A 13,030-nucleotide genomic window follows, 5' to 3' on the forward strand; every position below is an offset into this window, starting at 1 on the left:
GGCTAACAACAGGACAAGGCACCTGTAATGACCTGGAAAAGTAATACTTTTCCCAAGTATCACAGCATATAGTGCAGGTCAGGGGTCAAGGGGTGGGAGTTGTCCAGAACAAAAACACCTTATGAAAGGACAAACTCCTTAATTTGAGGGAAAACTATGCCCATCAAGTTCCAGCTTTGCATATGTAAGAGCTCTTAAATCAGATCATTTAGACTCTTGTGACTCAGATCATTAAGGACAGCCTCTATTGGTGCTAACTACACAGTGCCATCATGATGGCTTTTTAGCCTCACAGATCATGTAGGACATGTTTTTTATGGACTGACCACTTTCAGTACATAATGATAATGATAAGGAGACTGTTAAGCAAATCATTGGCATGAAGCATGCTGTTAATGAAAATTGGTCTAGTAAAGTTTTGCTCCAAAGAGTAAAACTAGCTGGATTTAAGAGCCTTCTGACTAGTAATCACAGCAATTGTTAAAACCCTCATTCGCAACAGGTAAGCTGAACGGATACCAGTGAGAGTTCACAAGGAGAGGAACTTCTTCCATCTGCCAGAGGAGAGCACAGAATTTGTGAGACTGTGAAAGTTTTCCTCAAAATAGGATGTTTCTCCAGTATAGGCAGGATTTATTGAACACTTTCCCTAGAAGCTTTATCCAGAGGGCTGATAACCAGGAATGTACAACTGCAGGTAGTTTAAATGTAGGTATCAGGCTGTTCAATTAGCATAAGGAATGGTTCTCCTAAGTGAACATCCTTGTTTGGTGGAGTCAGTAATTGGAACTGTAGGACTAGTTATCACCAGCATCTGCTTTAGACTAAGTGCAGATAGTGCCTTTCTACAGCTTTGGTATGTCCTATGAAAGCAACTGCATCTTTTAGGACTCGTCTCCAATGAGAGTAATTCCTCGTTACACATATGTACCATTAAAATTTCAAGATACAAGCTTTTCATAGCTAAGGTGAGGAGACAGACATAGCAGACATGAATCATTACTGAATACAGTATCAGAAAGTGCTCAAATACTTCCCTACCACTCACAAAATCAAATTACATGCAGCTGCACCTCAGAGTTCATAATGCTGTTTGATTCCCAGAGCCTACTGCAGCAGAGTTGATGAGCTCACCTACTACACACAAAGAACTGTTAACACCTTCCCAGTTGAGTTCTGCAAAGCACAACAAAGTGTGAATATTTATGCAATAATGTTACATTACTTTTAGTTACTTTTTTACTATTAAATAACAGAAAACCTCTTTCCCCAGACCACTGCTCTGTAAGCAGCTGTAAGGGATCAGTGTTTAAAAGAGCTACAAAGCTGTACAGAATTCAGGACTCTCTTATACATCACACTGTACTGTGCTACCATCAGTATCAGTTACTGTACCTTTCCAATATGTAACAGACAAGAAAGCAAAACTGTACGCAATGTTCTCAGGCATCTAGGGTGTCCTCTGGGCCACTTTTAAACTGGTCAACATCTGAAAATGAGGGTAAAAGGCACTTGACCAGAACAGTAATTTGCTGAGAACTTCAAGTCAGAAAACTGGAAGTCACATAAAACTGTGTACCTAACTCCATTCTGTATAAAGGGAAAAAAATTGGACACAAAGATAAAAAAAAAACCCAACTCAACGTGCTAGTTGATATATTACTGAGAAATGGACTGAGTTGCTATAAACTTATGAAATTACTTGAAGAAATTGCTGAAGCCAGAGAAAATATTAGGATTTGTAGTATCTCAGTGAAATATTTGAGAAACTGACTTGATTTAAAATGCACAGATCAGTCATGCTAAAAGCACGGAAAGGGAAACCTAACTAAGCTGAAACTTGCTGTGTATCTTTGTGAAAGGTCTTCTGTCTTCCTGTCTGGGAGATCTCTGAATGAGATACCACCTGCTGGTGAAATGATGAGTATTCTTGTGCAAGGAGCCAAAAGATCAAATTAAGAAGATGTTAGCAATGTCTCATGTAACATCAAGGGAGCTCTGAGTCATCATTCAGATTTAGCCAGCAGCAATTCACTTTCTTAATGCTACAAGCATACAAGAAATGGAGAAAAAGGGTTATGAATGGAAGAGCAGATGAGTGAGGAAAGAATGAGTCTTTTTTTATTTTTCAGAAATTAAGTCTTAATAGTCCAGCTACATGCTGCCTATTTCATCCATCTGATACACTTCCTTAGAGTGGAGTATGGGGTGCAAAATAAGTGAGGCTCCACTCTTGCTCTCTCTGCAAAGAATGAGATGAGATAAACCCCACTTCAGAAACACATCACTGATTATATTATGCTGGTTTTTAACACTACTGCTTCTAATACTGGAAAAAGGCAGCAATGCTGCTAACAACAAAGCTTTAGGAAAAAAAGCAAACTATGAGCTTATCTTCATATTAAATCTTCAAGCAATTTACATGTTTATATAATAAATTACTTTAAAATAATTAAGGTCTGCCTACATCAAACTACAGCTAAGCATAACTGCTATAATGAACAGCACATTTTGAAGGGGGCACAGAAGCCTTCCGAGCTTTACCTGATACTCAAAGTTGCAAAGTTGAATCCATGCATGTTGTTACAAATTAAATGAACACCAGCAATTCCCCAGCACACCTACATCAGTAATTCAATTATATACTTTCAACTCTAAAATGAAAATTTCTTCCAATACAGGAAAAGCCTGAAGGGAACAACTAGCATCTGTCTTGCCTTAACATTTTTCTTACAGCAAACACTCCTTCTTGTGTTAAGGAGGAGGAATACTTCCTATGACTTCCATCAGTGGAGAAGAGCTTATCTGCTAGTGGCTGTAATATGACACTGTCAAATAGCTGTATTTTCAGAGAAAACTGTCATTTGTTCTATTCTGAAATACTTCAGAAAGCCAAGAAGGGGCTAGCAAGACAGTTACTTTTTGGTAAACCCAACCTATGCATAAATATTTGTTACATACAAGTAGTGTAATCATACACATTTATTCTTTTTCCAAAAGTGGAGGAAATCTCATTAGAGCTGTATATCCGCTTCTTTACCCAGTTCTTTACAGCTATCTCATTGCCTTTAAATTATCTGTACATTAAAAAAAACTGTCAACACAGCTTTGGGACTGTATTGTGTCTTGCTATATTCTTAAGAACTTCAAGCTAGCATTGATTTCAAGTGTTCAACCTCACTGTCCCCATGAACAACACACTCAAACAAGAATTAAAAAGATAGAACAGTCTGGGTTGAAAGGGACTTTAAATATCATCTGGTCCCAATCGTCCTGCCATAGGCAGGTCACCTTTCCTCAGACCAGGTTGCTCAAAGCCCCATCTAATCTGGTCTAAACCCCACCCAAAGTTCCATAAAATAGGAAAAAAACCAAAGAAACAAAAAACCCAAACTAAAGAACTTAAGCAAAAGAAAAATTAAATCCCCAGAACATACGCTCCCAAAAGCACTCACATAATTTAAAACAGTAACGCCTCCCAATTCAGTAATCCATTCTAGTAACCCATTGTTCCACTTCAAAATACCAGGAGAAAGGTTTTCATGCTCTGGTAAGAACATAAATCCTGAATACAGTAAGGCTGCTTTGTATCATAGGCTAGGTAAGAAACTTGCTTTAACATACCAGACTTAAGCAAAAGCTATTCTTATTTTCATAAACTCCAAGTTTTAATGACCTAAACCAGAACAGAGACTGTAGTTTTGTCAATTTTAATTTAAAATATTAGTGTGAGTAATATTTATGCAATGCACTGTAGATGAGCAAGCCAGGAAAGAAAACACTGCTCATTAAGGATGTGAAATCAGGGTTTGAGCTTTAGACTAAGCTGACTGGTTTACAGTCTGCTATTAAGGACATGAGTATATGGAGAATAAAGACAGGTGTTTCCTCACAGCTGATGAGTAAATAGTTCCTGGAAATAAACAGGAAGGCAAGTCAATTGCTGGCACTTTTTTCTTGAACTTCTAAACCAAGTTTTAGAAGTAAAGCAATCATGTTAGCTAGATGAAAATTTTAATATTAATGTTTTTCATTCTTAAATATTTATTCTCTTTACACTTTGCTTCGCCTCTCTCTAGTCTGCTTAGATTACTGAAGCACACTTTACATCATGGTTTCTGAACACTGTGCAGCAATGCTGCAAATGACACACTCTTATCAGGTAGTTTCTCCTCCTTCTGTGCCTCTTGCCTAGAAGGAAACTCCACATTTATTTTAAATCATGATGTGTTGTGCATTTTTAAACCCTCTGCCTCAAGCATGCATGGCTAACTTTGAGAAAGTATTAAGCAAATTTCATAATTAACTGAAAAAAGGATTACTGCAGCAAAGTTTCTCTCAACTCTTCCTTGTCTCACATCTTTGTCTATAGTAGAAGCTGTAACAACTTAAGGAGCAATTGGGGGAGGACACAAAAAGCACACATGCCTATCAGTCTAAATCAAGAACTGCTTGGAGGCAAATACTAGCTCTAACTGCATCCACTAGAATGCTATAGTGGCAGATAGGTTTAAATAATAGTGTTCCAAAATTGAAGATACTTCTAGTAATGACAACAGCTCAAGTCAAAGATAGACTATATTGGGGATTGACTCTGTGTATTAAGCATTTTGGATTTAACATGATTTTTTAGTGAAGCACTTCAATTTGGATTGCTTTTAGTTCTTCCTCTTTTTCTCCTCATAAGGTGAAATGTTTTTATTCAGGAATTCACACTGTGTAAAACATTAATTTCATTCTCCACAGGACTTTCACAAAAGAAGAGAATAATAACCTGCTTTCAACCCAACAAATAATAATAATTTGAGGGGAAAAAAAAAAAGATAAGACCCTTGCTTTTATTGCTCGATTTTGTTTTCACAACCTCTTAAGTCAATAGCTTCTTTAGTTATAACCTAAACCAATTGGTTTCTTCTTTAAAGAGAAAAGACTACATAAAATAATGCATTGAGAATCAACTTGCAGGTGACACAGGTAACAATGTGCCTCAGGAAGATGTCTGGGAAGCTGGTATCCATACTGAAAGTACAAGAGCTTCTTTATCATAAACATTTTTGTTTATTTTACAGTTATATCTTAAATAAGCTTTCAATAATTGATTAGATAATTGTAAATAACACTAACAGCCATAATTTTCCATTTACTTCAATCCATAACCTTATGGCACTCCACAGAGAAATTACTATCAGTTAAAAATTAGGCCAATTTCAAAGTAAGTGCAAAGAATACGTACGGAGAGAAATGTTTCGATGTTATCATGAACAAAGGATGCAACATCTTGCCAGTCCAGAATATCTCCAAGCCAGCTGTTTTGACGGTTTATGTGCCATTTGTGTCCTTTGTGTCTTCCAGAATGTGTTACATTCTCAAAAACAAAGAAAATAGACATTCAAATAAAATTTAGATATGAGATAGTCAAAAGCTAATGCTTTAGACTGATGTTTTCTTAATGAGGAATAGATCCAACATGCATCTAAATACTTAGAGCTGCTCTAACTAGCATCCCCAAAAATATCTGGAAATACTCTGTACATTGGAAAAATTAAAATCTGACAGAAAACTGTAGTTAATTATCCCATTTAATTACATATGTGTGTGTTGTATTGATTCACCTCTGTTAAAAATTAACTTTATTGCTTTTCTGATATAACGGTATCTATTTTGCTCTTAATGAAAGCACACAAGAAAGAGGTAATGATTTCAGTTACTGTCTACATAATTTAGTGTTTGCAACATACAAGTTTTCCCAGCATAGCCCATAAAGAAAAATGCAAGCAGAAGTCCAAGCAAGTAGTTTTCTTACTTCTTTCTACCTCTACTTCTTTCTACCTCTTTTCTACCTCTCTACAGGTAATGTTCAATCACACAAAACCCAAAACCTAAACTGGATGCACAAGGATATTTTCTGACTACACACCTCTGTAACTGCAACACAACAAAACAACAGGACATGGCCATAAAACAACAGCTAATTACTTAAGTGGATCCTCCCTAATTATGAAGTTGCCTATTGTCCAGTGAATCATACCTGATTACCACTTTGAATGAGGCTATTTGACTCAGTCTGGGACTGTGACAAGTGTTTCAGAGGATGCCAAAATTCTCTATAAGCAAGCTCAAGCAAACCTGCCGACTACAACATCCTAGTCTTTAATAGGAGACTTCTCAAGTTACTAACTCTGATATTTACAATGAGAATTCCACTACTTGTTAAAATTTTCTGCACACTTTAAGCCTTGGTATCCTGCATTCAAAATGACAGTATCTTTTTTTTGCCACATATGGCAAATAACATTCCAAGTGCAGTCCCTGCACTGATTTATCTAAGAGCATTACGTTTTCCACTTATTACCAGTTCTCTCTAGATGCACTGTTACATGCTGTGATGCACAATTAGCAACCTTCTACAACAATCCACTGCCAACAGAGAGATCTTTCTTTTGAGCTAGCAATTTAGAGTAGAAATGTATGAGTAGTCAACAATCTCCCTCCAATAGGCCTTCTGTATTTGTAAACTGTATGGAGACCCATCATCTGTTCATCTAGTTCTATACCAAAACTGTTATTTCTTTAATGCAGAGGTCTTCTTGGAACTTTAGACGTATTTGAAGAATAACTGCATAAAGAAATGTGTTAATATAATTGCAGTCACTTAAATATACAGAAGTATTTCAGGAATATGACTTCTGGACTTGGTATTTCCATTGCACAACAGCTAAAGAATTGCTTTATCCTTTAAAAGGCAACATCATTGTCAGCATAACAATGATTTAACTCTTAGGAACTTTTCAGGATTCAGTGTACAGAGCCCATTATAAGATGGCTGCAAAAAAGCACTGTAAGAAACTTAACGAGAGGACAATTACTTTCTCACAATTTCAAATTAATAACAGTTACACAAATCATGCAGAAGACCAGCTGCCTTTTCCCAAGACCTCAACAACAAAAAAATTCAGCAGAAAGTGCTAAACTATGAAATACTAATTATAAGAAGTGAAAAAAACTGTAACATGGCACACACAAAAACACACTTAACTACTTAGGTGTAGGCCACAGCTCTGGCTATACTAAAACTGTGACTCTAGAAGGAAGTGTCTTACACACTTGAAAATTTTACCTTGAAATTTTTACCTTCTTTTTACTGACCTTTACTCAACCTTCCAGCTTTCTGGTAATCTCTTCCTCAGAAATGCATACTTAGCATAATTATCTCAGAGTACTAAGTGATAGTTTATATGAATACCGTTTAAATAAGTTACCCACCTTCACAAACCAAGAGTGATAAAGCCTGTCCCAGAGCTCCAGCACTTGCTTTTCAATCACAGCAGTGTTATTTACTTTTTCTCCTAAAATCTTATGGAGCTAAAATACATAAAAATCTTTTATTATACAGGACAGAACAAAGCAGGCACCCACTGATGAAGCTTGATGAATAACATAAGACTGTCTGTAAAGGCACATTTCAAACCAAGTTAATAGAAAAATTATTATCAGTATGAAATACACACCTCAGACAACATGGTTCACGATACAAAGACTTCGCTAAAAAACATTCTGCTGCACTAAGGACTTCTTTCTGCTCTGAGAAACAAATGCTGTCTCTAAAATGCTTAATCCAAAATCCTTGATCATATCTTTGAAGTAAATATTTAAAATCATTTGAGATGTACGCTAGATGTCAAATATATAAATAAAATTCCTGTCAACTTCATCTGAAGAAAGTTAGCTTAACTACACAAGTGAGGATTAAAAAAATGTGCAGTGTACCACACCCAGCCCACACAGAAATTAGAGAGGGAGGGGCAGTGGTCACAACAGAAGTCTATATTGTCTACACTAGGACACCTAAAGCCAGTTAAAAAAAAAATTACTCTATTTTATTTGATGCATTTTCACTGGAAATCATTAGAATGATGACAGATTCTTCAGTTCTTAAAAAGAAACTATCCTCTGAACAGAAAAGACTACTGAAATCGCTCCCACTCTTCCTTCAAAAGTCCCAAACCAGAGTGGAAAGAATAGATCTGTCAATAAAATGGTTAAATACATGGAAAAGAACTACTGACAAATTTATTTTTATTTCTTTTTACTTTTAGGAAATACAAGAAATGAAAAAAATCCCCAAAGAACTGGAGTTTCTTCACAGCTCACCCTTACCTTGTGTGTGATCCATTCTCGGCCATACTGGTATACGTTGTTAGCTGCAGAATTGAGCGCCTTCTGAATGACCTGAGCTTCTGGGAGCCAGCTGCGGGGGATTTTAAAGAGGGAAAACAAAGTTAACTGCTATATATTATACCCACTTCATTACACCCAAAACACATGCCAAATTAACCTTCTGAAACAACAAATCATTACAATTAAATACATACAAACTTATCACAACTTGAATGTTTCCTTCTACATATCAAGGAACAGATTTTCCCATAAGCAAAGCACAGTTAAATCCAGGGCATGTCATTGCATTTAAAATCCTCCAAGGCTTCTGAAACCTTTATGGAACTGATATCTCAACTTTTTCAAAAGAGACCTGCTCTTCAATCTGTATGTGTGCTATTCACATGACATTCTTTTTTTTTTTTCCTCAGAGTTTCCTGAAAACACTGTATGAAGCTGTCCCATCTACCTGCAAACAACCTTTTGAATTACAAGTTGAATGTAACTAGTTAACATAGTTTCCATGAAAAAGCAACCAGCTGACAAAAGGTTTGGATATCAGCTATTTCTAAGTCCTCACCAAACCACCTGCTTGTGAATTTCTTCAGGGACTCACATCACTTTCAAACAATGTAGCCTACTGAGTTGCCAGCATTTCACCACTTGTGAATACAGGGCACACAATCTCTGCTTTGACTTTCTTTTTACATCTTGATTCAATGGCACTTGATGGAGCCCTTCCAAAACAAAATGAAAGCATTCAGGAAATGGAACTGCTGTATTTGTTCACCTGACTGAAGATCAACATGGAAGCTCTTCTGTTCATATAACGCTTCAGAAATGTTCCGGATTGGAATTGCAAGACATTTCTGTCACTCACCTCTAAACACAATAAGAGCATCAAGCTCTGAAAGCTAGTAAAGGCTCATGGACTTGGCAAGAGGTATTCTTACCCTTAATGAACTAAAATATAGTGTTATGGATACTTCAAATTTGGATGCAAACACTGGAAGTAAAAAGTTACATGAGAATTCTGCAAATTATTTAACTAGTGCTCCAGCAGTTTCATTATGTAAGTAAGCTTCTGACAGCCAAATTTCCACCTTCATTAGTCCCACTTATTTCCATCTTACAAAACAGAAAGGCCAAATAACACAGGAGATGCCATGAAAGAATAAACCCAAGTGCTTTAAGTGCTTCTGTTTTCATGAATGTGATTACTTTAGTAGTGCTAAAGCATGTATATTACTACAGTGGTTATTAACTATATCCTTTTAGTGCTGTTTTTGAAAAAATTGTTTTGCTCTTATAATATAGCATCTGCTTTCTTTCAACCTTCTTAAAACACCATCACTTTTATTTAGAATGTGACCTTGAAAGAGACAAGCATTCTTATTGTGGAGAGATCTTTTTTTGATGGCATTAAATTGGTATCTCATATTTGCCCAATGTCTGTTTAGCTGAAGCAGAATGATAGCCATCTGGTGCATGCTCCCCTTAAAATCACACTTTTCAGTTTCACCTATTCCCCCTCTGATGTTCATGCAATGACTCCTTTGCTCACCAGTGTGCCCATGTTTCCTGTAGATGCATTTCTCTCAAAACCTTCTCTCTGCCTCGCTACTTGTCTTGGTGCTTACCTTAGTCATTACAGAGACTAAACCCTACAGACTTCTCACAGTCCACACTATACACATCTACTCTTCACAGAAATGGCCTGCCCAACTGATTCACACCTCACTCCTCCCATCCACCATTCTTTCCACCCTTGAACTTTTCTTTGGTTCACTCTAGGAACAATGTCTTCAACTCCTGTTCCTTCAAATGCACTCCACATACATCTCCCTACATTTAAAAAATAATTTAACTTTATCTTGAAACTTTCTGGAGCAAGCGTGCTCTAGAAAGTGAGAGCACTTTTCCTTCATAGGAGAAAGGGAAAAAATACAGATCTCCTTATTCTCTGCACTATACAAGTTTCTCTTCCACAACTGTAGCTAGAAAAGTTCATACAGCTGCTCTTTACCACCAAAATCCAACCAGCCCTCAAATCAGATAGTACATTGACAGGCCCCCAGAGTGATGCGTAAAGATCCCTGCTGTCTGAGAGTTTAGCTTTTACAGCGAAACTGTAAACTCAGTAAACTGCCTGAGAGAGACACCCACATTTCTGTTCACCTAGGGGATGTTTTAAATTAAAAACTAAGCATAAGAGCACCTGGAAGCTTGTTCATCCACCCTATACTATTCGCTTAACTTCAGCATTCTTACTTTGCCCATTCTGGGTGACTGGCTACTGTCTCATTGATCAAGCTGCTTGTGACTTGAATCATGTGAACGCTCTCTTGATGTACCTAATTTAAAGAGAGAGAGGAGAAATGTTATGCAATGCAAACTACAACTCTTCCTAGATTCTGAAATAATTCTTGTTTTTTTGGTGGGGAGGAGGAGGGGGAGTGGGATTGGAAGGAAGAGGGTGGGGGAAGGTGAGAAGGGGAACAGTGACCAGTTTGTACATTTGAAGAATAAGTCTTCCAGTGCAAACAACCTGCTATGAACAAAGAAGTTTCATTAACACAAGAAGCACCTAGTAATACAATAATAAATTCTGGTCACTAGTAATAGCAAATGGAAATTTAAACTTTATCACATCAGAGGAAAAAGATTCAACACTAACAGCAGTGCTGAAAAGAGAAGCACTACATACAAAGTTAATATTAAATATTAACTATATATAATTTAATACTAAATATTAACAATAATAAAATACAAAGTTTCAGATATACCTTTTTGGTATATCTGATATAACATGGATCAAAGAAGTGTAAAAATTAATCAATACTTAGCTCTAATATGACCAGCCCTGCTATGAAATGCCTGACCAAACAAAGTCTTCAGCAAGAATGCTAAAATACACCTTTTATAAATATCTTAAAAGTCCTTTTATGAATATACGGGAGATTTAGTCAGGAATGTTTGTGCAACTTCTTAAGTCTTCAACTTTAAGTTTTCAACATTACATATGCCTACATTTTTGACATCAGAACCCACTGATCTTTGTTCTCTAACTGTATTCAAGTCAAGCATTCAGTCTCCATTGACTGTTTCAAGTATGAATACAGCTCCATTAAGGAAAAAGGGAAAAAAAGTACATGAGTGACCTCTTCTGGTGAGCAAACAAAAACCCATCCAAATTCAACCATAAACCAAAAATCAATTTCAGAGAATACCTGATCATGAATCTCAGTACATTTAACTCAGAAAAAGATACCATGAGGTTATTACAGGCAATTGGACAAAAAAGTTGACAAACACACCATAATTATTTTGCAAATGTTTCTGATGTGAGGTAAATAAAAGAGAAAAAAATTTGAAGTGGTTCTTCTGCTGACAAGGACAGTGTCAACAGGATGCAAAACCAATCTGTTCCTGTAATACATAAGCTAGTAATTCGTTTACTAGAATAAATTTTGTCTTTCCAAATGTCTACATATTAGCCATGTAATATAGGCAAAAACCAGAGAAATACAAATAAATATAAATACTGGGATTTTTATATATTTTTTCTATATATTATAGTCTTGGAATTGTTACCAGTTCAACTGCAGAGCAATTATTTCCTAAACATTTAGAAAAATACTTTAAGCTATAAAATCTTGTACAAGTATCAGGAACCTTCATCAGCAACTAAAATGAGCTCTATGATTTTATTTGTTAGCACACTGTACCTTTGCAGTAAGGAGAAGAGCTAGCAGAAGAGTTCCTATCACCAGTAAAAATATTATGAAAATGCTGATTATTTTATCTAGCATTTTCTCCAACCACACGATAATCTGTGCAGAAAAAAAAAGAACAAATTATAGCACATAAATCAATCTTTAAGGAAAGCAATGCTGTATGTTAGGCGACAGTATTGTTATTTTTATTTACAATCACAGTACAAAATCAGGCTCTAATTGAACAGCATTTATGCCCAAGCTTGGAAATGAACAATTAACAAGCAATGTTAGCATGATTAAGGTCATGGTATGATGTGATTTTGCAAAAAAATATGTACACATTACCACACAACATGGCAAGCTCTCTGCAAAGCAAGCAGTAATTCGACAGTTACTTACTAGACCTAGAAAAGCACCTAAAGAAGACATTCATGTCAGCTAGAACCCAGAAATTTGTCTTTGTTTCTTGTCCTTCAGCAACTTTGAAACTTACAGATGCTGTCTGCGCAGGACTTCAAAGCAATCAAGGTATACTTTAAAGCAAAACCGTAACTTTCAGATTTGAATAGCTAAGAGCCATCTAAATGACAAATGAGGTATTTTTGCAAGTAATAAAATTTTTAAAGCTGTCTCATCACCTTCTGAACTGAAACGGGACAGGTGGGGTTCTACATTATTGAATATCAGGCCAATTATTCAGCACCAACTGTTTCTATCCACTTCCAGTCTCGGGAGGATGCTCAGCATTAAGCATGCATCAGCTAAACTGACCGATACAGGAAACAGGCACGTTTGTTGTTCTGTCAGTTTACAAAATGGCCCATTCTATCTATACATGTCCATAAGCAAATGGTGAAACCACATTTGAGTAGAGAAATTCCGATAATGTCATTCAAAACATTGAAACTGCTCAGTCACACGACTTTGCAGAGTGCTCTGGAACAGTGCAAGCTGAGCTTCACCTCATACACAAATTGACTATTTACATAAAAAGCCGTGAAAGCACATGCAAGCATGACCAAATACATTTTTCTAGCTCCTATGGTTCAAATACCAGGTCTATTTCTACTCCATTTGGCATTACTAAAGGAAAAAGCAACAGCACAATTGTAAAATTTGTGATTTACGAGAACTGAGGTCAAAGCCAATGTGTA

The 13,030-nt window shown here is 36.3% G+C and overlaps 1 protein-coding gene across 3 annotated transcripts in view; it reads right to left on the bottom strand.

Annotated features, from left to right (window-relative positions):
- Window positions 1-13,030, bottom strand: part of TMEM245 (transmembrane protein 245) — a 79,267-nt gene that overhangs the window by 35,107 nt on the left and 31,130 nt on the right. For 2 of the 3 annotated variants that reach the window (XM_015618537.3, XM_015618536.3), the window contains 5 exons: window positions 11,886-11,990; window positions 10,429-10,511; window positions 8,158-8,248; window positions 7,264-7,362; window positions 5,234-5,365 (listed from right to left, as the gene is read on the bottom strand). In XM_015618537.3, coding sequence (XP_015474023.1) covers window positions 5,234-5,365; window positions 7,264-7,362; window positions 8,158-8,248; window positions 10,429-10,511; window positions 11,886-11,990 — 510 coding nt within the window. The remainder of the gene's footprint in view (window positions 1-5,233; window positions 5,366-7,263; window positions 7,363-8,157; window positions 8,249-10,428; window positions 10,512-11,885; window positions 11,991-13,030) is intronic. The other variant, XM_015618538.3, reaches the window with a different exon arrangement.

Source organism: Parus major, chromosome 2, assembly GCF_001522545.3.
Source record: "Parus major isolate Abel chromosome 2, Parus_major1.1, whole genome shotgun sequence".
Lineage (NCBI taxonomy): Eukaryota > Metazoa > Chordata > Aves > Passeriformes > Paridae > Parus > Parus major.